A 26,664-nucleotide genomic window follows, 5' to 3' on the forward strand; every position below is an offset into this window, starting at 1 on the left:
GGAGGCTGGGTCCAGGCCATTCCCAGGCAGAGGGGGGCATCTGTGGGGTGGGTGCATGCTGGGTGTGGGCTGTGCCCCTGGAGGAGGGGGTGTCTGTGGGGTGGGTGGATGCCAGGGGTGGGTTACACCAAAGGAGGAGGTGTCTGTGCCATGGGTGGATGCTGGACATGGGCTGCCCCCTGGAAGAGGGGGTGTCTGGGTGACAGGTGGATGGTGGGTGCGGGTTGCCCCGAAGAAGGGGGCGTCTGTGCCATGGGTGGATGACGGGTGTGGGCTGTGCCCCTGGAAGAGGGGGCATCTGTGGGGGTGGGTGGATGATGGGTTGCCCTGGAGGAGATGTCGGGGGGGGGGGGGGGGGTGGCGGGGGGGGGGTTGTGCCCCGGGGGGAGGGGGGGTCTGTGCCATGGGTGGATGCCGGGTGTGGGCTGTGCCCCTGGAGGGGGGGATGTCTGGGGGGGCTGGATGCCGGGCGTAGGCTGTGCCCCAGGAGGAGGGGTGTCTGGGTGGCACGTGGATGATGGGCATGGGCTGTACTCCTGGAAGGGACGTCTGTGGGTGGACGCAGGGTGTAGGCTGTGCCCCAGGAGGAGCGGTGTCTGGGTGGCAGGTGGGTGGCGGGTTGCCCTTAAGGAGGGGGTGTCTATGGCTCTATGCCATGGGTGGACGCTGAGTTGGGGCCGCCCCCACTAGCCAGCCACAGACTCCAGCCCTCCCAGCTATGCCAGGCGTTGGTGGTGCCCCTGCAGCTGGGGCCGTGGGGAGCCAAGCCCCCGCCTCGCGACTCCCCGGCACGTTCCCTTCCCGGGCGCCCCCTGGCGGCCGCGCCCCGCCGATCGCTCGCGCCCTGCGGCGCCCCCTGGCGGCCGCGGCCGGGATTGCTGACCCCGGCGCCCCCTGGCGGCCGCCATCCCGCCCCTTCTCGGTGCTGCCGGCCGGGTCCGGCGCTCCCGAGGGCCGGTGCCGAGCGGGGCCTGCGCGGCTCTCCTCCCCCCGGTGGCCTCGGCCGCGGGGCCTCCCTCCTCCCCGCCCGCCCATGGATTTCACATAGCGGCCGCCGCCTCCGCCTCCTCCGCTCCATGGCGGCTCCGGCTCCGGCTCCGGCTCCGCGGCCGCCCGGCCTGTGCTGCTGCCGCAAGGGGCCCCCGCCCGGGCCCGAGGCGCCGCCGGCCCCGCCGCCGCCCCCGCCCGAGCCCCCGCCGGACGTGGCCTCGGCCTCGAGCTCGCAGCTCTTCCGCCTCCGCCACCTGCAGCTGGGGCTGGAGCTGCGGCCCGCGGCCCGCGCGCTGGCCGGCTGCCTGGTGCTGGAGCTCTGCGCCCTGCGGGCCCGGCCCCGCGCCCTGGTGCTGGACACGCACCCGGCCCTGCGCGTCCTCTCGGCCGGCTACCGCCGCGCCCCGGCCGGGGAGGGGCCCTGCGCCTTCGGCTTCCCCGCGGGCCCCGGCCCCCCGCCGGCCGAGCCGCTCCTGCCCTGCGGCTCCGCCTGTGCCCTCACCCCGCTCCTGCCCGACCCCTCCACCGCCTCCTCGTCCCCCCTGTCCGCCCCTTCCACCGCCTCCACCCCGCTCTCCGCGCCTGCCACCCCGGGGCTGAGCCCTGAGCCCGGGGCCGGGGCCGGGGCCCAGCTCGCTGCCCTCCCTTCCAGCCCCCCGGCGTGTCCCTCCCCGGACTGCCCCCCTGCGCCCGACCTGCCGCCCCCTCCCTTCCCCACCTTCCCCGACCCTTCCGCAGCCTGCTGCCCGCTCGTCTTCAGGGTAGACCCCTTCACTGAGTATGGCTCCTCCCTCACCATCTCCCTGCCCGCTGCCCTGCAGCCTCACCAGCCCTTCCAGATCATCGTCCGCTACACCACCACCGACGGCCCGGCCGTAAGTAGCCTTTCCGAGCCCCTGTCTCCTTTGTTCCTTCTCGGAGGGGGTGTCTGGGTACCCTGACGGGCAGCAAAAATACCAGCGGCCAGGAGTATAGCCTGTGCCCTCGGCTATCTTCCCAGACCTAGGCCTGGATTTCTCTCTCCTTCTGCCAGGGTACAGCAGAAGGGGTGGGTTGAAATACTGTCTTCGCTGGCAGGTTGTGCTTTGGGGTTTCGTGGGCTTTCTCCTGGGGTTTTGCCTGGGCCCAGCCTAAATGACCTTGCCTGTCATTTTGAAGCATTTGCTGCTGTGGATGGTAGCGGTAGGTGGTTTGATTACATGGGAGTGACAGTGGAGCTGGTTTCCCATATTGGCAGTTCACTATCTTGGGCAATTCACTGTCTTGTTATCCATCTATCGGACACCTACGAAGACACAGTGCCCGTCTGAGGCACTTGCAGTCTAGATTAGATGAGCCAAAGCTTGACCCAGGGGGAGATGACAGCAGACAAGTGGAGGTGTAGGAACGAGGGGGCGTCTACCCTATGTAATATCATGAGGTTACTTATTTTCATATTATTGTTTTTTTCATTTTTGACCTATAATTCGCTGTCTTTGAAGTTGGTGCCTGCGTGTGGGCTGGCGTTAGAGGAAAATCAGAATTTCACTGCTACGTTATCCTGCCATTTGTCTGATTACCAGATGGTCTGTGTGTAGACAGCAGCTTTCCCCTTCCTACTCAGCGTGCTCCTTCTGAGTCAGTGTGTGTGACATCTCTCTTCACTCAACAAGGGCGTACCTCAGGATGTGACACTGAATAAACACGAACCCTCTTCTGAGGCCCCAACCTGTGATGGGTGCAACAAAGGCTTTTTACAACACATGCGCTGAGTGAGCCACTTGCTCTTTCTATGGGCTCTCAAAAGTTGATGCCCCTGTTCCTTGCCACTATGGGCATAAGCAGCTCAGAGTTACGCCCTTAAAATCAACATGGTTGTTGGCAAGCGGTGTACACTCAGACAGGTCTACACTAGAAGTGCTTTGCCAGTATAGCCATATTGGTATCTATACTGCCAAAGCACTCCTTGCATGTTGGGTATGCATTATTTTAAGCTCCAGCTGCAGTTTTGCCAGTATAACTGCATCTACACTAAGGGCTTTTGCTGGCACGTGTATTGGTCATAAAGCACACCTCATAGCACCCCTGCCCATGCCAGCAAAAGTCTGTAATGTGTACCTGGCCTTGGTTCCTTTCCTTTTCTGCCTCATTCAGAATGCTTCTGAGCAGGTCGGGTATCTGCAAGTAAGCCAGAATACAGTGGACTTTTGCCAAATGTTTGCAAAAATTAGGCTTTAGATAGCCAGTTACATTTTGGTAACAACAGCAGGGAGCTGGAATTGTGATGCTTGCATTTAATACACAATTCAGGCACGAATAGCCGTGTACCAGTATTTTGGGAAGACATTCTATTGGATGTGTCTGGCTTTGGCAGTGTTTAATTGGATTATAACACAGTATGCTCAACAGGCCCACCTAGTGGTGGCCCCTGACTGGCTAATCTGCATGGGACAAGCAACTTTTTTCTGCGGTAAAGAGAGAGCTTTACAAATTTTGCTGCTCATTTGGATTCCTATAATTCTCTGTAACCACTTGGACCCTGAACTTTCAGTCAATACCCAGCTGATCTTGAAATTCCAAGGGATTATGGAAATAAACATATCTAAGCAATCACTGGACTTTATTAAATTAAGTTAAATTCAGCTCTGTGTAACTGAACAGTACAATATCCCTTGTCTTTGTATTTAGCTGTAATACGAAGGTGCTTTGCTCACTTGGGCTGCGTACGTCCCTTTGCAAAATGTAATAAGGTCTCATGAGGGTTTTGTGAGACTCGCAAAACTTTGATACTCTAATGTGATGGACATGCTCATTTTATCTGATGTGATTTACCCTTACCTATAGCAGCTTGTTTGTTTAGTATAATGTACTGCATCTAGCTTTAGGGTCACAAAAATAATGGGACTAGCACGTGTAATTGTTTTAATTGCTGAAAATTATTCAGACAGAAAATCTAAGGGGAAAAAAACTGAAAAAATCAGTTTATGGCAAAATAATCTAGTAGACAACAAGTAGGAGGTCACACATCCTTGTGAAAAGAACAGATTTCCAGGTAGAAGTGATTTACCAGATTTCTCTCTCTCTCTCTATCTCAGGTATTTATCGGGTCCCCATTCATTACTATAGTACTTGAGTACCTCACAACCTGCACTGAGGTAGAGCAGTGCTGTTATCCCCATTGGACAGAGAGAATAAGTGACTTGCTCAAATTCACGCAGGAAGCCTATGTCAGAGCTGGGTATTGAACCTGGATCTCAGATTAGCACCCTGACCACTGGACCTTCCTTTCTGTATTCTTCTTTCTATAGTGCTACACACGAAGTCTCTATAATCTTGATTTTAGAACCTTTAGCTGGGGTGCTATAGCACTTTTCTCATTAAGTCCCCAGCTGCCGGGTCAGGAATGATGATCATCCTGGAAATGTCCCACGAAGAGCCATCTCTCTGCCTGATTTAGAGCAGTCCAGAAAATAAACAGCAATGTTGCCACTTGAGAAAGTGGTTAAAATTCAGAATACGCAGAATTTTTTTTTCTAGTTGCTGTGATCTCTGTCTCCGTCAAGCCCAGATTGTCTGGTAGGTGTGACCACCATGTCATGAAACTGGAGGTCCCTATTAGATTTGCCATGTTGATATGATCAGATCAGTTTCATCATCCTGCCTCTGATGTTGCTTGATGCCTGATGGTATGGAAGAAAAACCTCCAGAATGCACTTGGCCAATTGCGCATTTGCTGCATGTGGTACCAGGGGGTGGAAATGGGGATTCTCTCGTGACAATGACCGGCAATAGGGCATAAAATTACCTAATCACACAGCATTTCTAAAGCACCGTGAACACTGGTATCTAGGTCTTATCATAGTTTATAACTCTGCAAAAACCCTCAGCGATCTAAAATTATCCCGCCACTTAAAAATTTGACTCAACCGTGGCAGTGATTTGCATATGCTATTTGCTACTTAAGTGAGGATTCCTTTTGGTCTAAATGTGCTGATATTTCAAGTGTAGTTCTGTCCTGAGAAGTGACAGTAAAAATTGGCCCCACAACTCCATATCAAATTTGCTCAGCTTAGAAGTAAGAAAAGAGTATCTCTGGCTGTTACCGCATGAACTATATAACAATATATATTCTGTCTTGGTTGTTCTTATAGAGCTCCTCACTGTAGCTTCTAAGAACTGAAAAGGTAAATTAGATCTTTACCTCTACCTCAATGTAATGCGACCCACTATAACACAAATTCGGCTATAACGCGGTAAAGCAGTGCTCCAGGGGGGCGGGGCTGCGCACTCCGGTGGATCAAAGTAAGTTCGATATAATGCGGTTTCACCTATAACGCAGTAAGATTTGTTGGCTCCTGAAGACAGCGTTGTATCGAGGTAGAGGTGTACATGCTTGTTCTGGAAGCTGATTCCACAGTCTAGTCATCTTGACTGAGAATGTTTTATCTTTGTGCTGGCTTTTGCCAGCTGCATTATGCCACAGGCAGAATTGTCTTGGGTCATGGATGGAGAAGTGGTCTCAGACCTAGCTACATCCTGAGCCAAGACTGTTGGCATTAGAAGTGCACTGAGAATCACTGGAGAATGCAGAGCACTTGGGTGATGTTCTCTTATTGTCTCATCCTGCTTATGTGATCTGCCTTGTTCTGCAGGAGCTTCTGCTTTTACCCTTGGATACAATGTATTGCAGTAATCTAGTCCGGAGATGACAAATGCATGGATGCTGTGTCCAGACCCTCATCCGGATTCTCCAGTCCCATCATCATTGGTTTGGTCTTTCCGGGATTAAGTGTGAGGCAGATGTTCTTTCTCCTGGGGCTTTTCTCTTGCGGCCTTTTTGCTCTCTTTCTGATCGCATTGACTGATGCCGTTGAAATACAGTTACAAAGCCTGGTGTCCTAAGGATATTGTTGGCAGCAGAGAGTGGGCTCACCTTTGCTTCACAATCTCAAAGCCCCATTGTGTTTTCTGACCTGCACATTGGCATAAATACTCTGCAAGCCAAATTATGCCTTCAGTGAACATCTGCTCCTCAGCCCCATCATGTCTGAGCCGACGCTGTCACTTACACTTTTTCGGTCTTACTGGCTCTAGAGCAATTGAGTGGTGAGAATGTGGTGCCATTGTTTGATTGTTTTTAGTGTAGCACTATACTGTAAATACAGGTGACCCAGTGTTTAGAGTGATTTGTTTTCATTCTTTATAATTGTCAATACATTAGTAAATTCCTCACAAACTCTCTTCTCTTTGCAGGCTAAATAACTTTAGATTTTGAGACTTCTCTCTCATAGAAGTCCTACCTAGACTTAGAACCATCTTCACTGCCCTTCCCTGGATCTTTTCAGTCTTTGCAAGATCTTTTTTAAGATGAGTTTTTTGGGGGCAGGGACTGTTTCCTGTGAGGCCCCTAGTACCTTTGTGGGTGGTGTTATTAAATAATAAATTAGTGTTTCAATCCAGCATAGAGGTATCAGCAGTAAGGTAGCATGAGAGGCTAGAAATAGCTGATTGAAACATGGAATTGTGTTGCATTTATTTATTTGGCTTTAGCTATCCGTGTATGTTGTTCAGCTGTCCATTATTCCTCAAGCAGATCTGGCAGGAGCCAATATCTTTGTATGGTGGATGGCTCTGAAGGGACAGCTGGGAGTTTAAATCTGTCTTTCACAGAGTATTCCGGTTCCTTTCTGGGGCTGTGTTCCGTTAGGGAACTACGATCTGTATACCACCTTCACACTCCAGGAGCAAGCGTGTGTTAAGCACAGCACTACCCTAGTGGCATGTGGACTTCATACAGGTGTGAAATATGTTGAAGTGAGGGTAATTCAGTCCCAACCTTTCAGGACTAGAGATGTTCTGCAAAAAAAAAAAAAAAATTTATTTGTGCCGTTCCAGGGAAAGTAAATTCTACATGCACTTCAAATCTCCAGATGTGACGTGTCCCTGACTTGGCATTTAATATGTTGTCATCCACTCTTGTTTTCTTTCCATGACAATGGGACAAGCCAGGGTTTGCATTGCAGGTTATAAAAATGGTTAGTATTTCATCCTTCCTGTGATACAGCACAAAAGTCAACCTGTGTTCAGACAACAACTGACCTCTGTACCATTTCAGTTGGAGATGTCATAGTTCTTCCTACATCACTGAGTGACACTTCACTCCCTGCTCCCCAAGTGTGTCTCTCTCTTTTACCCAAGTCCTCTGTATTTCAGATGGGCAGTTTAATTGCTTCCTATAGATCTGAGATTCTTGTTTCAGATGGAGCAGCCCGTTCCTCACCACGGGTGTGAATGCCAACCCTGCAGAGAAACTGGGGCGCTGGTGGTGTTTCCAATGGCTTGACCAATAATAAACACCGTATCAGCTGTGGGTTTCAGAACTGCAGGAACTATCTGGCTTGGGGGCACACAGCGGATACATACAAATGCTTATCTGGTTCAGTAAAATATGAAGTTTTGCGCTGGTGGCTTGAGATGCATTGTCAGTGCCCCACTTCTCATGTGGAGAGGGAGAGACAGACTGTGGGAAACCACCTTTCTTTCAGTGGAGGGAATTAGGCAAAGCAGCCATCCCCCTGTTTCTCTAAGGTAGGGGACGCTGGGTATTTCACACACCTGGAAATGTCTGACAGGGAAAGCCACGACTGGATGGTAAGGAAAGCAGCATGTGTGATATGGGGAAGAGTGAGTTTTTTTCCAATCTCGGGGCAGGCAGCAACACAAGCAGGGGCATGGCTCTTCGTGGGGTCATTTGAGCCACCCCTCAGTACCACCACGCAGCACAGGGGGATGTGATGGTGGGGTAGACGGGATATTTTTCTGAACAGGATTGGAGTGGTCTGTTGCAGTAGGATATGTGTTGATTGTAAGATGATAATCGCTTTATGTAACCGCATGAGACGTTGCAAGTTTATACCTTTTATTGTTAACTGTGTTGCAGCTAATATGTATGTCGTACTGAGTAATGTTGTAGTGTGTTCATGTTACAGAATGTTGGCGATGGATCCTTGAAAAGGAAATAGGATTTTATAATTGTTGGCTTTACTTTTGCATACACTTGTGCAAATCTAAAGTTGAGAGAGTGCTAGAAGTTGGTTGGGGGTATTTAATGAATGAAGGGTTATGTGGCAGTGAAGAATGGACTAGATCCTTTCACCATTCTTTTATTTTTTAAAGAAAATGCAATATGAATTTTTGGGCTTTAAGTGGACTCCATTGAAACACGCATCCAGCTGTAGTTCTTCTTTTAAGTTTTTATTTTATTTTATTTTATTTGGGACTTTCCTTGGTGGTGGTTGGTTTTTTGTTTTTTAACTTCACTGTTAGTATAAATCATGTTGGTGTGTAAGGCCTATAGGAGGGAAGCTCTGCTTCAACGGAGCTTATGAGGTGCACCAAAGTGGGGCATCTTTCTTGCAGACCTTAGAAGTCCATCAGAGGCATGTGTGTTTCCCCTGGTTCAGGGATATGGATAATGGAGAAGGGGAGGATTTCATCTGTGTTGTAAGTTCTTTCTTTTAAAACATTTAGAAAACACTAAGAATTTAAACAAATTAAAAATATATATATAAAAGGTCCTGCTTTCTCACCCTAATTCCCTGTACCTTCCCCAATCAGTGCCTCCCAGGCTATGTCCCTACGTCTGGTTCTATCCAGCACCTGTACCAGCACAGCCTGGACTCAGTAACCGGTCTGTTTACACCAGTGTTTCCCAAACTTGGGACGTAGCGGGCTGGGCCGGTTTGTTTACCTGCCGCGTCTGCAGGTTCGGCCGATCGCGGCTCCCAGTGGCCGTGGTTCGCTGCTCTAGGCCAACGGGGGCTGCTGGAAGCGGTGGCCAGCACATCCCTCAGCCCGCAGCCCCCATTGGCCTGGAGCAGCGAACCGCGGCCAGTGGGATCCGTGATCGTCCGAACCTGCAGACGCGGCAGGTAAACAAACTGGCCCGTCCCGTCAGGGGCTTTTCCTAAACAAGCGGCGTCCCAAGTTTGGGAAATACTGGTTTACAGTATAAGTGGCCCAAAGAGACACTATTATCCCTTTATATTCTGGTTGGAACTAATTGAGTTCGCCCATGTGACTCAGTAGTAATAATTCTGAGGCTAATGTGAGACAATAGAAGAGCTCTCTTTTTCCATACAGTTCTTAGCCTGCCTGCCTGCCTGCATGCGTGAGACAGAAGAAACAGGTGCTGATTGCTTTGCTGGATACTAAAGATCCCATTGCCCCTATTTTTTTAAAAAAGCTTTGCTTTGGTGTCATTGGCCAAAATTTTCTACTCTCTGAATATGGTATGTATGCTGTGTACCCCTCTGTTTGGCTGCTGCCATTTCCCCCAGAGATGGCTGCATTTCAATGGTGCTGCAGTTAGCAGGGCTGTTTTGGGGACCAGTGATCATAGAATCATAGAAATGTAGGGTTGGAAGGGACCTTGAAAGGACGTCTAGTCCATCCCCTGTGCAGGACCAAGTATACCTAGACCATCACTGACAAGTGTTTGTTTAAGCTGCTCTTAAAAACCTGTATGAACAGGGATTCCACAGCCTCCCTTGGTAACCTATTCCAGTGCTATCCTTATAGTTAGAAAGCTTTTTTTAATATCTAGCCTAAATTTCTCTTGCTGCAAATTAAGCCCATTACTACTTGTCCTATATACAGTGGATGTGAAGAAGAATTGACCACCTTTCTCTTTATGACAGCCTGAACAAATTTGAAAACTATTAACCGGTCCCTCTCCGTTGTCTTTTCTCAAGACTAAAGATGCCCAGATTTTTTAACCTTTCCTCTTAGGTTTTCTAAATCTTTTACAATTTTGGTTGCTCTCCTCTGGTCTCTCTCCCATTTGTTCACATTTTTCTTTAAGTGCGGTGCCCAAAACTGGACACAGTATTCCAACTGAGCCTCACCAGTGCCAAGTAGAGTGGAACAGTTGCTTCCCATGTCATACATGTGATATTCCTGTTAATACACCCCAGAATATTAGGTTTCTTTGCAACTGCATCACATTGTTGACTTGTATTCAATTTGTGATCCCCTGTGAAGTTTTGTCTACACTAAAGGGAAAAGTCGATCTAAGCTACGCAATTTGAGTTACATGAATAGTGTAACTCAAATCAACGTAGCTTAGATCTACTTGCTGTGGGGTCCACACTACGTGACATCGCCTGGAGACACTCTCCCGTCGACTCTCCTTACTCTTCTCGATCGGGTGGAGTACAGGAGTAGACAGGAGAGTGACCGGCGGTCGATTTAGCGGGTCTTCACTAGACCTGCTAAATCGACTGCTGATGCATTAAATCACCGCAGCGTCGATCCTGCGGCAAGTGTAGACAAGCCCTAACCCTCAGATCCTTTTCTGCAGTACTACTGCCTAGCCAGTTAGTCTCTGTTTGTAGTTGTGCATTTGATTTTTTCCTACCTAAGTGTAGTTAGTACTGCACTTGTATTTGTTGAATTTCATCATGTTGATTTGAATTCTAATCCTGTCCTCCAAAGCACTTGCGATCCTTCCCAACTTGGTGTCATTCACAAATTTTATAAGCATACCCTCCACACCATTATCCTAATCATTGATGAAAATATTGAATAGTACCAGACTTAGGACAGACCCCATACTAGATATGTCCCCCAGTTTGACAGCAAGCCATTGATAACTAGTCTTTGAGTATGGTTTTTCAACCAGTTATGCACCCACTTTATATTAATACTAGGTCGGTTGGTTGGTTCTTGACACATCCATATTGGCTATTATCACCCTATAATGATATTTACACTGTTTGAACCTGCTTTTGGAAGCTTGCACTACTGACCCCATATGTTCTTACTTTTGTAACATCTGCACTACATTTTACTCAAGGAGATGTTTTTTTGCAGGTTTGGCAGGTGATTACTCCCCAAGAAAATCCGTATTTCCAGTTATTGCAGGGCCTGAGCCGAGCGGGTTTATGGTTTGCTGTGCACTGCATTATATAGCCAGAGAGTGAAAGAAAATTACTCTGTTTGGATGGCCATGGCAAATGTATGGCGGCTGAAATTGTTGGAAGTGGAAATATGCATTACCCCAGGCGTATGAATGAAGAATCACTAACTCCCTCTGATTCTTTCAGCATACCTCTTAATTTCAGCTCCTCTGCCCTTGTATCAATTTTGTTCCTTTTGCTCACCTCTGCTCCATCTGACATTCCAACAGATCTGGTGGCTGGACCCAGAGCTAACTTGTGGCAAAGCCAAGCCGTTTGTCTTCACCCAGGGCCATTCAGTGTGTAATCGGTCCTTCTTTCCCTGCTTTGACACACCGGCAGTGAAATGCACCTATTCAGCTACAGTCAAGGTAGGTAACTGCAGTGGAAATCTTGGGTAGGAACAACACAGTGCTCCAGTGACAACTAATGAGAGAGAAGAAATGGTGATCTAGTAGCAGACATGAGACTTTAGGTCCTCCCTGAACAAAACCAGAATAGCCACTTTGAAGCAACTCCCAGGCCTTGCATTCCAATAGCCAAGGTCCTCTGGGACCATTCGTTCTGCAGTGGATATTATGAAAGAGAGAATTAGATTGGGTGGTAGCTTCCAGCAGTGGTTATTGAGGGGGTAACCCTCCCCATTGATGACGAGGCAGTGCACAGTTCTGAAAAAGCAGTACCAGGTAATGTGATCTCTTGGGTGGATGGAGCCACTTGGTATGTGAGCGCTCCTGGAACACCAATAGTCACATGTACATTCTGTAATGGGGTTGGTCATGGTCACTTCACAGACAGCTTATCCAGATTTAAAAAAAAAAATAAAACCTGACCTTACTCTGCCTCTTTCTCTCTCTATCAAATGTTTTCCCATCCATTAAATTACATCCTTCCAGGAAAAGTAAGATCTGCGAGTCTGGTCCCTTGACCCCAATCATCTTAACCTGTTGAGCCAGCTTAAGTAGATGTGTGTTGGTGTTTCAGGCCCCCGCGGGTATCCAGGTGTTGATGAGTGCCACCCAAAGTACCTACTTGGAGCAGGAGGGCATATACCAGTTTTATATGGAATATCCAGTTCCTGCCTATCTCGTGGCTCTGGTGGCAGGGGACCTTATCTCTGCAGACATTGGCCCCAGGTGAGATTGGCAGCCAGCTGCTTCTACTTTATTCCTTGTGTCCATGTAAAGCTGTGCTGGGGGGTTGGACGGTAGTGTGGGTAAGGGTTAATGCAGCATTTTGTGCTACCATCTGGGATTGAGAGCTGTGACCCTTCAGAGAGCAGGAGGTCTACTTGGGTATAAGAAACTCCACAGAATTGGACTGCAGGAGCTGTACTTAGTGTGAGCTCTTCAGACTCTCTTTTTGTCCTCAGTTTATACAGCGCCTACACCAGGGGTCAGCAACCTTTCAGAAGTGGTGTGCCGAGTCTTCATTTATTCACTCTAATTTAAGGTTTTTCGTGCCAGTAATACATTTTTAGAAGGTCTCTTTCTATAAGTCTATAATATATAACTAAACTATTGTAGTATGTAAAATAAATAAGGTTTTTAAAACGTTTAAGAAGCTTCATTTAAAATTAAATTAAAATGCAGAGCCCCCTAGACCGGTGGCCAGGATCTAGGTAGTGTGAGTGCCACTGAAAATCAGCTCACGTGCTGACTTCGGCATGTGTACCATAGGTTGCCTACCCCTGGCCTACACAATGGGGTCCCGGTCCAAGACTGGGGTTCCTAGGCACTGTGATCTTATATTAACATGTTGTTGTTTGTTTGTTTGTATTAGAGCTGTCGATTAATCGCAGTTAACTCACATGATTAACTCAAAAAAAATTAATCCTGATTAAAAATTAATTGTAGTTTTAATCGCACTGTTAAGCGGTAGAATACCAATTGAAATCTATTAAATATTTTGGATGTTTTTCTACATTTTCAAATGTATTGATTTCAGTTACAACACAGAATACAAAGTGTACAGTGCTCACTTTATATTATTTTTTATCACAAATATTTGCACTCTAAAAATGATAAAAGAAATAGTATTTTTCAGTTCACCTCCTACAAATACTGTAGTGCAATCTCTTTATCGTGAAAGTGCAAGTTACAAATGTAGATTTTTGTTGTTGTTGCATAACTGCACTCAAAAACAAAACAATGTAACATTTTAGAGCCTACACGTCCACTCAGTCCTACTTCTTGTTCAGCCAATCCCGAAGATAAAGAAGTTTGTTCACATTTATGGGACATAATGCTACCTGCTTCTTATTTACAATGTCACCTGAAAGTGAGAACAGACATTCGCATGTCAACTTTTGTAGCTGGCATTGCAAGGTATTTACATGCCAGATATGCTAAACATTCGTATGCACCTTCATGCTTTGGCTACCATTCCAGAGGACATGCTTCCGTGCAGATGACGTTCAAATGTAAAAAAAAAAATGCGTTAATTAAATTTATGACTGAATTCCTTGGGGGGAGAATTGTATGTCTCCTGCTCTGTTTTACCCGCATTCTGCATATATTTCATGTTATAGCAATCTCGGATGATGACCTAGCACATGTTGTCTGTTTTAAGAACACTTTCACTGCAGATTTGGCAAAACACAAAGAAGGTACCAATGTGAGATTTCTAAAGATAGCTACAGCTCACGACCCATGGTTTAAGAATCTGAAGTGCCTTCCAAAATCTGAGAGGGATGAGGTGTGGAGTATGCTTTCAGAAGCCTTAAAAGAGCAACACTCTGATGTGGAAACTACAGATCCTGAACCATCAAAAAATAAACTCAATCTTCTGCTGGTGGCATCTGACTCAAATGATGAAAATGAACATGCTTTGGATTGTTATCGAGCAGAACCCGACATCAGCGTGAACAAATGTCTTCTGGAATGGTGGTTGATGCATAAAGGGACATATGAATCTTTAGGGCATTTGGCACGTAAATATCTTGTGACATGCCATGTGAATGCCTGTTGTCACTTTCAGGTGACATTGTAAACAAGAAGCGGGCATTATCTCCTGCAAATGTTTGTCTTTGCGATTGGTTGAACAAGAAGTAGGACTGAGTGGACTTGTAGGCTCTAAAGTTTTACATTTTTATTTTTGAATGCAGGTTTTTTGTAACATAATTCTACATTTGTAAATTCAACTTTCACGATGAAGAGATTGCACTACAGTACTTGCAATGGGGGAATTGAAAAATACTATTTTGTTTTTTACAGTACAAATATTTGTAATCAAAAGTAAATATAAAGTGAGCACTGTACACTTCATATTCTGTTATAATTGAAATCAATATATTTGAAAATGTAGAAAACATCCAAAAATATTTAAATAAATGGTATTCTATTATTGTTTAACAGCACGATTTATCACGATTAAAAAAATTAATCGCTTGACGGCCCTAATTTATGTGTTTATTATTTGCCCTCAACCAAGCTTCCGTGTTCCTTCCGATGGGCACATCTACTTGAGTCTTAATAAATTGTAAGATCTTTGGGGCAGCGACCATCTTTCCCTGTGTGTCCATACAGTGCTTGGCACAGAAGGGCCCTGATCCTGACCTGAGACCTCTCAATTCACTACTGGAATACAGATATGAAATAAAAGTGTGGTGGAAAGATGAGGTTTTATTCTTTCAGAGAGGGAATTAATTCTGTTTGAATTATTGGCTCCAATTTTCTGCTTTGTGACAGGAGCAGGGTGTGGGCAGAACCTTGTCTGCTGCCAACAGCCATCAGCAAGCTGTCTGGCATGGTGGAGCGTTGGCTGAGTGCTGCAGAGAGCCTCTATGGCCCTTACATATGGGGAAGGTGAGTTCAATAGAATTCTTCTGGATACTCATGACAGGAATATATAAAGGAATATAGAAGATGGACATAGAGCTCCATCATAAGGGTCACTGTATCTGGCAGGCCTGATGAGCATCTCAGGAGTGTATAGTGTGGAGTTAATAACTGACTGCAGAGTCTCGGTTCAGCAGTGGACGGAAGTCATGCGGAGGATCAAACACACACACTTGTTTTTCAGTTTAATTTTCCAAAAGAAAATTACAAGAAAATCTATGCTATAAACACAGCATACATATAAAATAAAGTATTTAATAATACACGTTATCTAGTCAGCAGACTTATATACCGCTCAATACGTGCTCTATAAGTTCTGCACAATAAAATACTACAAAACATTAAAATAAGTGAAGCTCAGCGGCCTAGAATTGGCCTTCAGCAAAAGCTTAAAGGATGTGGCACAAGGGGAAAGTTCAGTGCCTTCCAGGAAGCTGCAGACAATCTGGGCTAACTAGGCTCTGCGTAGCCTTAACCAGTTCTAGATCATATGCTGACCTCCTAGTGTGTGTGTGGTTTTTTTTTTTTTTTCCTTTTGTGAGTAGCAATCAATATTATTCTTTACACCATATTCCCCATGAGACTTTGGAATTTTCAGCTGAAATTGAGAAATTTAATGTTTGCTAAGTCCCACTTGACTTCATGTGTCATCCTGCAGTATTTAAACCGTTTGTGTATTTTGCTACATTATCTTCCTCTGGATTTGTGTAGCTTGTGTAATAATTTGAAGGCAGATGATAAAAGTTCCTTCTGGATTCGCCGACACTCTTTTTTGTTAAAATGGAAAATGTCTTTACTTCAACTTTCACAGCATTCCGCTTGGGAGGGGGAATGGTTCATGTTATGGTTAGATCATCAATCTCTGAAATTCAGAATGTCGCAAAAAGGAAGAATATGGGGGAAGCAAACTTAATTTATTCAAAACAAGAACAGCAATCTTCCTCTTATTTTTGCTTTGGAGAATCCATTTTTCTCTCACCATTTGGTATTTGTACTCGTGATCATCGGGGTGGGCAGTGTTGAGGACTGGAGCTTTCTGGACACTGAATCTTGTGGAGTGGTGAAGTCCTTCAGACGTGCCATAGCACTTTGTGATGCAGCCTTCCCTCCTCTAGGGATTAAGCCCAAACTCTCTCCCCATTTCCTTCATTCCAGCCCTTTCCTTTTACTTTTGTTTTATGTCCTTGGGACAAGGTGGGCTTGAGCCTCACCTAGCCAAGTGTAAGAGTCAGTACTTTGCTAGGAGCCCAATCTTGCAAGGTGTGGAGAGCCTTCTGTGAGATGCTAAATGCGCTCATCTTCTATTGAAGTGGGAGTTGATGGCGCTTAGCACTTTGCAGGGGTGGGTCTGTAGAGAGGTTAGCCGGAGCTCGTCTCTCTCTAGGGCAGCGAGGACCCACACTGCCTCACTAAGTTCGGGAAGAGGTCTAGCAGGGAATTAGTCTGACCTCAGGAGTCTACCTACGCGGCCTTTGTGAGTGCAGAAACAACACAGTTATTCGTCAGCCCGTCAGGGTGGGGCAATGGTGAGTCAGGTGCTCAGGCAGGAGATGAGCAGTAACAGTATATAAACAGTGAGCCCAGGCCCTGGGTCTGAAGGCCTGGGAGAGGGGGAGACAGCGACCCGTGAGTTGGGTGGCAGGGGGGACGCAGGCCCTCCCACTCCACTGCGTCCCAGCCCAGGGCCCTAGCAGCAGCAGAAGACCCGCTGCTGTGTCAGTGGGGATCCTGGCCGCAACACACTGACGTGGGCTCTGGCAGTGCTGCAGCCAGACGAGGGTCGACTGCCCCCAGGCTACTTCCAGACTCCCCCTCTTCAGGTACCTGGGTCAGGATGGTATCCTCAGGGGGGTCCAACACCATGGTTTCCTTGGGATAGCTGGCTTCGGGCAGGCTCGGCAAGTCCTCCGGGTAGCTGGCCTGGGGCAGGCCCGGCCACCCTTTGGGTCTGCTGCAGGTTGCTGGGGCTTCCCAGCCGGGAGGTAGGCCACAGGCATCTGGTCTCCACGGCGGCTGCCCTCCCAGTGAGCTCTGGGGTTGGGCCTTTATACTTCCTGTGCCACGCCTGACCCTCTTGGGGGTGGGCTCAGAGCTCCCTGGCTCTGCCCACTCTGGTGTCCAGAGGGGCTCGTCTCTCTCTGGGGTAGCGGGGACCCACACAGCCTCACTACAGGGTCCTACACCCCCTATAACTGATTGTTGGAGTTCAGTCTGACTTTGACTCGAAGCTTTGGTACTATCAGATGAGTCTGTTGTTTTTGAGGGAATTGCTTTTGTTCTTAGGGTAAGCTCCGTACACAGGGCTTCTGTATTTCTTTGTTAAGAATAGGCAGGAGGAAAGCTTTCCTACCCACCAAAGCTGATTGCAGTGCTCTCTGATCATGGGCCAGTGCTGATCACCTGGTGGGGGAGATCGGGGGGTTGCTGCAGTCTGACCTGGAGTGCATTGACTAGAGGGCTCAAGTAATGGGTTAGGAGGTGAAACGGGGAAAACACATTAACCTTCAAGTACGCTTTCCGTCAACAAAGCTTCTGTGTAATTTTGGATAAATTAAAGTAATTTGGCTCCTCTGGCTTCTCTTTTTCCGTCTCCCTCCATTCCAGGTATGATATTGTTTTTCTTCCTCCATCCTTCCCCATCGTTGCTATGGAGAACCCATGCCTGACCTTCATAATCTCTTCCATTCTGGAGAGTGACGATTTCCTCATCATCGACGTCATTCATGAGATTGCCCACAGCTGGTTTGGCAATGCAGTCACCAACGCCACGTGGGAGGAGATGTGGCTGAGCGAGGGGCTGGCCACATATGCACAACGCCGGATCACCACCGAGACCTATGGTATAGATGTTGCGATTGTTTTTGTTTGACGTGTGTGTCTGACACTGTACTTCTCCCAGCTCATGGGGAGAGGGTTGGGGCAGGGGATTGGGGCGTGGGTTTGGGGCACAGGCTTACCTCCAGCAGCTCCTTGTCAGCAGCGCAGTGGGGGTGCTAAGGCAGGCTTCCTGCCTGTCCTGGCACCGCGGACCGCGCTGCACCCCAGCAACGGCTAGTAGCAGGTCTGGCTCCTAGGTGGAGGTGCACAAGTGAATCCGCGCGGCTCTCACCCACAGGTACACCCCACCCCCAGCTCCCAATGGGAGTGTGGAGCCGGTGCTAGGGATGGGGGCAGCGCACGGAGCCCTATGGTCCTCCTCCCACCCCCCCAGGAGCCGGACCTGCTGCTGGCCGCTTCCGGGGCACAGTGCAGTGTCGGAAAAGGTAGGAACTAGCCTGCCTTAGAGGGCCTGGACTTAAGTCATTTTCTTACTCAAAAGTTAGCTGTTAGGCCCTCTCTCCAACACCGCCCTGTGTCTGTGAAGGTATAGGTGAGATCACGTCCGTCACCAAAAAATTGCAGCCAGCTGTAGGGTGAAAGCAGCGGTGCCTTAACAGCACAGAGCAATTCTGCACAGAAATTAGGGACAGGAAATGTAGAATACTTTTACCTAATTTCAGCTACAGGAGAGAGAGAAGGAGATACAACTTGAATCAGAATTTGGCTAGGAGACTACAGGTAAAGCCCTTACTGCTTCAAAAAGAGCTATAGAACCTTTAATAGCCACACTTTGTCAGAACGTGTCTCTATATCTCCTCCGTGAGATGGCATATCCTTCAGCAGTGTCCCAAACAGGCTGAGGTACTGATGAAATACTGAACGGTAAGAAAAGTGCCCACTACTCTACTCCCAATATCGCTTCCTGTATCACCTGGGTGTTCCTTGGAAGTTTCCCATTCAAAGATTGCCCAGGTACCACTCTGCTTAGCTTGTAAAATCTAATCAGAGAAGAGCCTGCAGTGGGAAATCTATTAATGTTTTTGTGTTGATTAATTCCACGAGTTCCTTTTTGTTTCAGACTGATATGTAGCCAGAATTCGGAAATACAATGTTTCAAGTTCAGACTTTCATTGCAAATATTTTTCACTAATTGCAAGGGATTTCTATGGTTGGTTTCTCTGTAAAGTACTTTCATTTGATTTTCTCCTGTTGTGACATTTGTCTTTCACTTTTCAGTAACCTGTATCTTTTACATGTGCCAGTGAGGCAGTTGTCTGCCTGGGAACTGGATAGTGTGTATAATCTCTCTCTCTCGTGGGGCAGGTGCTGCCTTCACATGCCTGGAGACTGCATTCCGTCTTGATGCCCTCCACAGACAGATGAAGCTCCTTGGGGAGGACAACCCTGTTAGCAAGCTTCAGGTTAAGCTGGAGCCAGGTACGGCTGATCCTGGAACTGCTGGGAGTTGCTGTTGCAAGAAACAGCCCATATATTTAAATGCCTAAATATGTACTCAGTAGTCTAAGTGTAGACACCCAGTTTTTTTAAATCTTGGCCTATATTTTCAGTCAGTTTAATTTGAAGATCAATTTAAATAAATGAAGGAACTTGCCTTTGGTGAGCAGCTGGTCCCCTGGCATTTTTCATTCTAGCCCTGTCTTAAAAATAAATTAAAAAAAATATATATATTTTTTGGAAAAGGTTATTTTTTTTTAACCTTTGCTAAACTCAGATGTTTGAATGGATTTCTCCTCTCCCCCTCTCCCCCTCCCCCCAGTTTCTTAAATAAGCATCATTGGGCAAAGACAAAACATCTTTCTGCCCTGAAAATTTTTGCCCTGAAAGCTGAATACTTTTGAAAATTTGAACATGTCAGAATAAGTGGTTATAAAGAAAACGATTTGTTTTGCAACCTAGGTGAAAGTCTGCTCTATTAGATGCCCTGGTGTGCACATATATCATAATTATATATTTGTATATACTCGTGTGCACACATTAAAATGCCTGGTTTGCTTTCCTGTTGATACAGCTCTGCAGTATTAGAGGCTGATCTGTTGTTACTCCCTCAATTAAATTTATTTCTACTCCCGGATGTGGGTTTTTTTCCTGGTGCTGGTTTTCTGTCTTTGTACTTGGTTTATATATTTTTTTGACTGTGTAAAAGGACACAGAGCACGAAGTAGTCTTACAGTCTAGGTGTCACATAGAGCAAAATAAAATGCATATAAGAATTTAGTACAGGTTGAAAAATACTGAAGGTGCCAAGTGTTGGCATCTCAAGAGTCACTGACAAGGACTTTGTGTATGCTGAGAGGTTCCGAAGGTTTGCATTGAAGAATATGGAACTGAGAAAAAGATCCCTTTCCAAAGAGAGGCCTTAGAGACTGGTCTGGAATTTGAAATGGCTCAAATCATAGGGATTTTATGCTTAGTTTAGAGAATATCCCAGGCTATACAGTGCCCTACAATGCTGTTGTTTATCTTTTCCTTTCAGGGGTGAATCCGAGTAATCTGATGAACCTGTTCACCTACGAGAAAGGCTACTGCTTTGTTTACTACCTGTCCCAGCTTTGCGGAGACCCCAAACACTTCGACTCCTTCCTCAGAGTTAGTGTGAATACATACCTCGTCCTGCGCACATTTCCACCTGTGTCTCTAACTGCTGTTATGTCCGGTTTTGTCACTGCAGCTAAGGCCATGTCTGTACTAGCGAACTTACAGTGGCAGAGCTGTACTGATGCAACCGCGCCGCTGTAAAATCGCTCGTGTAGCCGTTCTATGCTGACGGGAGAGAGCTCTGTCAACCTAGTAAAACTACCTTCTCACTACCACTCACGTACATTTATGGTGTCAACGCTTATGTCAGGGAGGTGTTTTTTTCATATCCCTGGGCGACATACGTTTTGCCAACATAAGTGGTAGTGTAGACATGGCCTAAGTGAGGAGAGACTGGGAGGCAATTTGGTCTGAGACAGCAGAAGAACGATACCGCCATCACTCCAATTCTGACAGACACCACAAGAGAGAAGTATCTCCTGGGTTATCTCCTAACTGAACGTGGACAGGCTCCCGTCCATCTCCAGCTGCAAGCTGAAAGGGTGTCATGAGATTGCCAATGACTAAATTAATAGTGCTCTGACAATCAGTGTATCTTTGTAACTCATTTGGGGCTTCGGTGGAAAACACTGCATGGAATAGTTTAGTTATCACTGGGATGACCTTCAGTTTACTAATGAGAGTCCCTAGTTTGTTGTGGTTTTTGCATGCGTGACTAGCAAACCCAACGATCGGGACTCCCTGGATAGAGCACTTTTTATTATAGGTGGGGAAGCCTTGGTATCCAGTGGCACTATGGCAAATGCTGTATACATTGAGGTCTCTGCTGAATTGTGTTTAAAAACTGACGACCAAGCTCATTTGCTCTTCTCTTGACTTTTCTCTCCTTGGCTTTCACATTGCTGTCACCTCACTATGCTCTCTTTCTCTTAATATCTTCTGGCTCATCTTCTTTCTCTCCTTAATACATCAAGTATGTACAGAGACGTCTGTACGTCTCCTGTAATCCGTACCCGGTTGGTGAATAGCTTGGTGGTCAGTTGTGTTCTAATTTTCACAAGTGTGAATGTGCTGAAACCTTCCCCTCCTGCCATTGATACTTCAGTGTGGCAGAGCTCTTGCTTAGGGCAGTTTGTACTGAACTGGGAACCTTTCTGTGACTGCACCATTTTTCTGGATACAATGGTGCTTCCCTTACCTAGCTTCTTATACAGATCTCCCCTCCTCTTCACCTTCCTTTTATACCAGAACCCCTTTCCAATAGCTGTTCTCACTCTCCCATCTCTGTATTTTCACATCAGGCTCCATGATTCTCCCACCAACTCTCACTGTCTTCCTAACCATACTTCACTCTTTCACTCTGTTTCAGGCATACATTGAGAAATACAAGTTCACCAGCGTTGTAGCCCAAGATCTTTTGGATTCCTTCCTGAATTTTTTTCCAGAACTGAAAGAGCAAAGTGTTGACAACAAAGCAGGTGGGAAAGAGAGTTTCTTTGTTTAAGCAAAGACAGTTTGAAAGGAGCAGCCTAGGCTGGGATTAGAGGGTGTATAGGGAAATGCTGGATCTGAAGAAAATGAAACTTCCTTACTGATTCATCTTTGGCATTCAAACCGTTATAAACGTGATTCATGCCGTTATCACTCTGCTTGTAATGTCAGTCATCGAAGCTAGAGAAAGAGGGTAGAAAAGAAACGTTTTCTATAATTAAAATAGTGGAATTTAGTTACACATTTCTCTCACTATGTAGCTGCAGCCTGTATACTTCCCTGAAGTTCACGTATAAATGCTTTTCTGTATCCTGCCATTGATTCTACAAATGGGTTTGCAGGGCTCTGTGCATTAAAGGAGGTTATTTTGGTCTTTCTTTTGATAGTGGGAATAAATCTGAAATCATTTACGTTCCCCCTAGTGGGGCAGTCACCTGTCCCCCTTTCTACAGAGCTGGAGCTCTCTCCCAATTCCTACCTGCGTTTTAGTCTCTACTTGAGTCTCTGTCAGAACTGAGGTCTTAAAATTGCCGAGAATTTGACGTGCATGAAGGGGAGTCTGAGAGAAAGTTGGATCCAAGATGCCTCATCTTCCTTTCTGTCTATCTCAACATTATCATCTTGGGTATTTTGAGTTACCATCAGCACAGTGACTAAGCACTAGATAGCATCAGGGTTAGTATTAGACAGTGATGTGTTATGGTTGGAAGGGAGGCAGCAACAGCCTAACCCGATAAATCTATATAGTGCAGAGAAAATAGCTAAGACTGGTAGGGTCACTATTGGGATTTTGCTCCCTGCTGTATTGCCACCATTAGAAGTTGATCCAATTGCTCTTGTTAGAACTTTTTTTAACTACGCTAGAAGCAGTCCTGGGCCTTGAGACAGTCAAGTCAGCTGCAGAGACTCCTGCTTGACCCTTTCGGTGCTCCTCGTTCCAGGACTGGAGTTTGAACGTTGGCTCAATGCTACAGGACCTCCATTAGCTGAGCCAGACTTATCTCAGGGATCCAGTCTGATCAGACCAGTGGAGACACTCTTCAAACTCTGGACCACTGAGCCTCTTGATGCCGTTGCTGCTGCTAGCAGTGTTGACATCACTAAATGGAGACCGTTCCAAACTGTGCTTTTTTTGGACAGATTGCTGGATGGGTCACCGTTGCCTCCTGGTGAGTACTGGAGCAAAGCAGTAGGCAAGTGTTCCTGGTACAAACAGTGAAGGAAATAATGTTATTGCTAACTTTGCTCTCTTAACACACAGCCCCTCACCCTAGGTTAATGTTTTTCATCCGTTTTTGTCTAATTTCTTTTAAACTTGCCAAAATACCTCCTCGTAACAAACTCTCTCTCTCTTTGTGTATGCGTTCTCTTCAGAGGTGATAAAAAAGCTTTCAGAATGTTACTCCTCTCAGCTGGACACCATGAATGCAGAGATCCGTATCCGCTGGTTGCAGATCGTAGTCCGAAATGACTATTACCCAGATTTTTACAAAGTCCGACACTTCTTGGAATACCAGGTACTAACTGCTGGATTAAACAGCACTGCACCTCTCAGTGCATGAGACATGTGCATGAGACATGCGACGTGAAAGAACCTTGGAACTTCTGCTTCCTGGCCAAGTATAGATCAGGTGTGTTGCGAAGGGGCTGAGCTTGGTTCACCTGCTAGTGGGTGGGGATGGCGGCAAGTGAGAGAACACAACGTTGTCCTGACCATATTTCTGTTTGGTGCCTTCCTCCTGTGATGAAGGATTGGCTAGGACATAATTTGACTTGCCTGTGCATAGTCTGTACTATTCTAGTCTGGCTCCCCACCCCCAACCTAGCTCTGCCCACCTCAGTCTTGTCCTGCTTTTCCAGTTCTGGGCTCTGTAGAGCAGAGACTGCAACCCATACCAATCTGTGTGATAGTTTTGTTGTCCAGTGGATAAATATCCATGGACTAGGTTGAGGCCTATCAGACGCCATTCATTAGTTGCTTGATTGAGCAGAAGTGAAAAGCTGTTGCGTTTCATCACTGTGTCTTTTCCCCTTGGCCTGCGGGTTGAGCTATTAGTTGTGCATGAGTAGTGGAATTAACTAGTCTTAGACATTCAAAGAAAAGCCTGTTGTCTTACTGATACCGATCTGGCTTCAGGTTCACCTGATTTAAAGTAATTTCATAAAAGTCTAACCAAAGAGAGAGTTTGAAGAAATATAGTAACTGCCTATGATCTTAGGTCATGGAGAACTGTCTGGTGTATTCGTTGCATAGCCGAGTCTCTTAACCTTTATAGGTATTATGTGTTATCCAGTTTTATTTTTATTGTAGATGTCTCGAATGTACACAATTCCACTGTATGAGGACATCTGTACTGGCACCCTGAAGTCCTTTGCCTTAGAAGTTTTCTACCAGACCCAGAACCAGCTGCATCCCAACTTGCGGAAAACCATTCAGCAGATTTTGACACAGGGCTTGAATCCTCTTCCCACCACAGACACTACAGCAGTTGCCACAGACACACCAACTATGGTGCTTGAGGACAAACCCTCAGAAGCCGCTAACAGTGCCATTTCTCTCAGGGATGTTAACGTGTCTGCTTAGATCACCATCTCATGCCAGGCACGACGCTTCAAGAGCGGGACAGGAACAGAGGAGAAATACAATGCCTCTTTTTCCTCAGCCCTACAGCTGCAGTCTTTTGTAACTGGATTTTTTTTTAAAGTCCCCGGACACAAAGCAAATGTGCCTTCAAGTGCCCAACCCAGTGACATGGCCAGGTTTCAGGGATCTTTTTCAGATGCGAGCAGGAACTACTGTGGGATGGATATTTTGATTCATTGCGTCATGGACAGGGACTTCATGGAGTTGTTTCCCCTCTGCAAGTGGATAGTTCTCTTCTTCGGGGTTCTTATGGATGGGTTTGTTGGTGTTGAGTAATCGGAGGTGACACACAGTACATGCTCTGTGTGTGTGTGTTGCCAGGAGGGTCAAGAAGCAGGATAATGGGGATTTGGGCCAGAGCTCTGTAAAGAATAGACTTTTAAGAATTTGAAGTGGTGGCGAACATGTTTTCTGCTTGTGCTCCTTTCTGTGACAGAAATGTGGGATTTGGAAGGTGGAGAACTAATGCTTATATAATTGAGAATCTAGTTTAAAACAGCAGATGGATAAATATGGAGAGCATAGAAACCTCATGGAGGATTTAAAATCTTCCCCATTAACTCAACCCTACCCTCTATGTTCCCTTTGCACTGGTTGGGAATGACGAGCAAACAGATTGCAATTTTCAAAGGGGCCTAATGGAGTTCAGTGCCCAGATGCCATTGAATTTCAATGGAAGTTGGAAACCTAAATCCCTTAAACTCCTTTGACAAGCTCAGCTTCATCCCTCACTAGTTTCCTGGCATGTAGAGCATCTGCATCCTTCAAATGGCCTGTGTGTTCTTCCTACTTACTTTCCTTTGGGAATAATAAATGGGACCTTTATTTAATTTTAAAAAACCACCTGCGTGCACTGGACCTGCAAGACAACCATGGAGATGGTGACCATGCTAAAACTCTATTTTCTATTTTTTTCCCCTCCCTTGGTCTGAATAATAGTCTGTTAGAGGGATGAGGGAAGCAACCTTTCTCTGGATGCAAAACGCTGGAGCCTAAACCCCAGTTTACTCAAGTCTGCTCCGTGACTCCTAAAGGCAGTGCAGTGCCCAGGCAGCTACCCAGAGTGGTTCCCCAGGATCGCTGGCCAGGCTCACCTGACTAGAGAGAGAATCTCCACTGTCCGTTCCCTGTGGGCAAAGCATTGTTGTGGTTGCTCATCAGAAATAAACACATGGGGAATCCTTTGGGAATCGCTAGTGCAGCCCCAATAAATGACACAACACAGGCAATACAGTGCAGATTCTAAAGAACCTTTTCTGTACTGAAGCGTGGGCAGTCTCTAAGTGCCTCTCCGTGGGCGTCCTGCAGCTCTCTTGGAACTGATGTAGCATTGTAGCAAGTACACTAGCTTGAGTAAACGGTGAACGCTTCAGAGTCGTCTCAGCTAAAGGAGAACTGAGCTGGAAGCGGCCTTTTTCGGAAGAAAGGGTGTTTTTAAAATAAGCCTGTCTGTGTTTTCTGAGAGGGGCTGTTACTAAGTGCCTGTTAGACATGCCTGCTCTAGTGACCTCCCCATTTAAAAAGTGATTTCCATGTAACATCATTTGTTCTGACAGACGTTTTAGCGTTGCTGTGAAGATGTACATAGCATTGGCAAGGAAGGGAACTTGGGAGATATTACACCAAATTAAATCAGTTTACACCCATGTACTGATGGGGATTTAGGTGCTGTTATTGATCTATGTTTCTGGCCTTAAATGAAGTTGGATTTCACATTCGCCTTAGCCTGGGCCAAACTGGGATAAAGCAATAATGAACTCAGGCCTGCAGAGTACTACAGTCGTTTCCAAAATGTACCGTCAGCATTTGGGAGCTTGACATCTCCAAGCTGTGCTCTTTGCTCTTTTAATGGGATTAACCTTTTTTGTTCAGTGGGGTTTTCTGTACAATTCTCTTTCCTTTTGTTCATTGTTACCTTGTTACGCTGATTTATGCAAGTTGACCTTTCCACTTCCTTTATTGCCATTGTTGGCTCTGAGAATCCTGGACACCACTGCCGGCAGTGACAGCCTGGCTAAAACCAGTGACCACTAGCCTCACTTGCAGCACCAGGCCTTGGTTTTACAGCATTTTATTTTGCGGGAGAATGTATATGACCCTGGTGGAAATTTTTTAATTTACATTGATGCCTTATGATTAAATATCAAATTAAACTAAGCTTTGTGACGTGTCTAACCTTTCTGCCTTACTGTGTCCCTGCCGGATATCGACGAGCTTTGTACTGTTAACTTGAGAAGAAACAAGACAAAGGATCATGGTTGGAAAGAGGAGTGGGTAGTAGGGTGTGTGAGAGAAAGGCACACAATTGTGTAGGAAGTGAAGAAGTAATCTGTGGGAAATAGACTAAACAAGAATTTTTCAAATCTTAATGTAGGGTGACTATTTT

The 26,664-nt window shown here is 46.4% G+C and overlaps 1 protein-coding gene across 2 annotated transcripts; it reads left to right on the forward strand.

Annotated features, from left to right (window-relative positions):
- Positions 1 to 928: 928 nt before the first annotated feature.
- Positions 929 to 26,453, forward strand: RNPEPL1 (arginyl aminopeptidase like 1). 2 transcript variants are annotated; one of them, XR_004647005.1, is made up of 11 exons: positions 929 to 1,865; positions 11,159 to 11,299; positions 11,913 to 12,064; positions 14,618 to 14,734; positions 17,372 to 17,607; positions 18,911 to 19,024; positions 20,082 to 20,194; positions 21,513 to 21,621; positions 22,576 to 22,803; positions 23,009 to 23,265; positions 23,946 to 24,082. XR_004647005.1 is itself a non-coding variant. In XM_034780587.1 (11 exons), the coding sequence occupies exons 1-11, from the start codon at positions 1,077 to 1,079 to the stop codon at positions 24,216 to 24,218; spliced, it is 2,415 nt and encodes an 804-aa protein (XP_034636478.1). In that variant the 5' UTR covers positions 934 to 1,076; the 3' UTR covers positions 24,219 to 26,453. The 2 variants fall into 2 exon arrangements, 1 of the variants encoding a protein (XP_034636478.1); XM_034780587.1 differs by having other exon boundaries at positions 934 to 1,865; positions 23,009 to 23,151; positions 23,946 to 26,453.
- The last annotated feature ends 211 nt before the right edge of the window (positions 26,454 to 26,664 follow it).

This window comes from Trachemys scripta, chromosome 9 (assembly GCF_013100865.1).
Source record: "Trachemys scripta elegans isolate TJP31775 chromosome 9, CAS_Tse_1.0, whole genome shotgun sequence".
Classification (NCBI taxonomy): domain Eukaryota; kingdom Metazoa; phylum Chordata; order Testudines; family Emydidae; genus Trachemys; species Trachemys scripta.

What these genes read in the sequence shown, in the direction of transcription:
- RNPEPL1 (XM_034780587.1), top strand. Translation starts at nt 1,077, where the DNA reads ATGGCGGCTCCGGCTCCGGCTCCGGCTCCGCGGCCGCCCGGCCTGTGC. An exon ending in AAGTGTTGACAACAAAGCAG is followed by an intron (nt 21,622 to 22,575) that starts GTGGGAAAGAGA and finishes TCCTCGTTCCAG; the next exon opens with GACTGGAGTTTGAACGTTGG. An exon ending in TGGGTCACCGTTGCCTCCTG is followed by an intron (nt 22,804 to 23,008) that starts GTGAGTACTGGA and finishes CGTTCTCTTCAG; the next exon opens with AGGTGATAAAAAAGCTTTCA.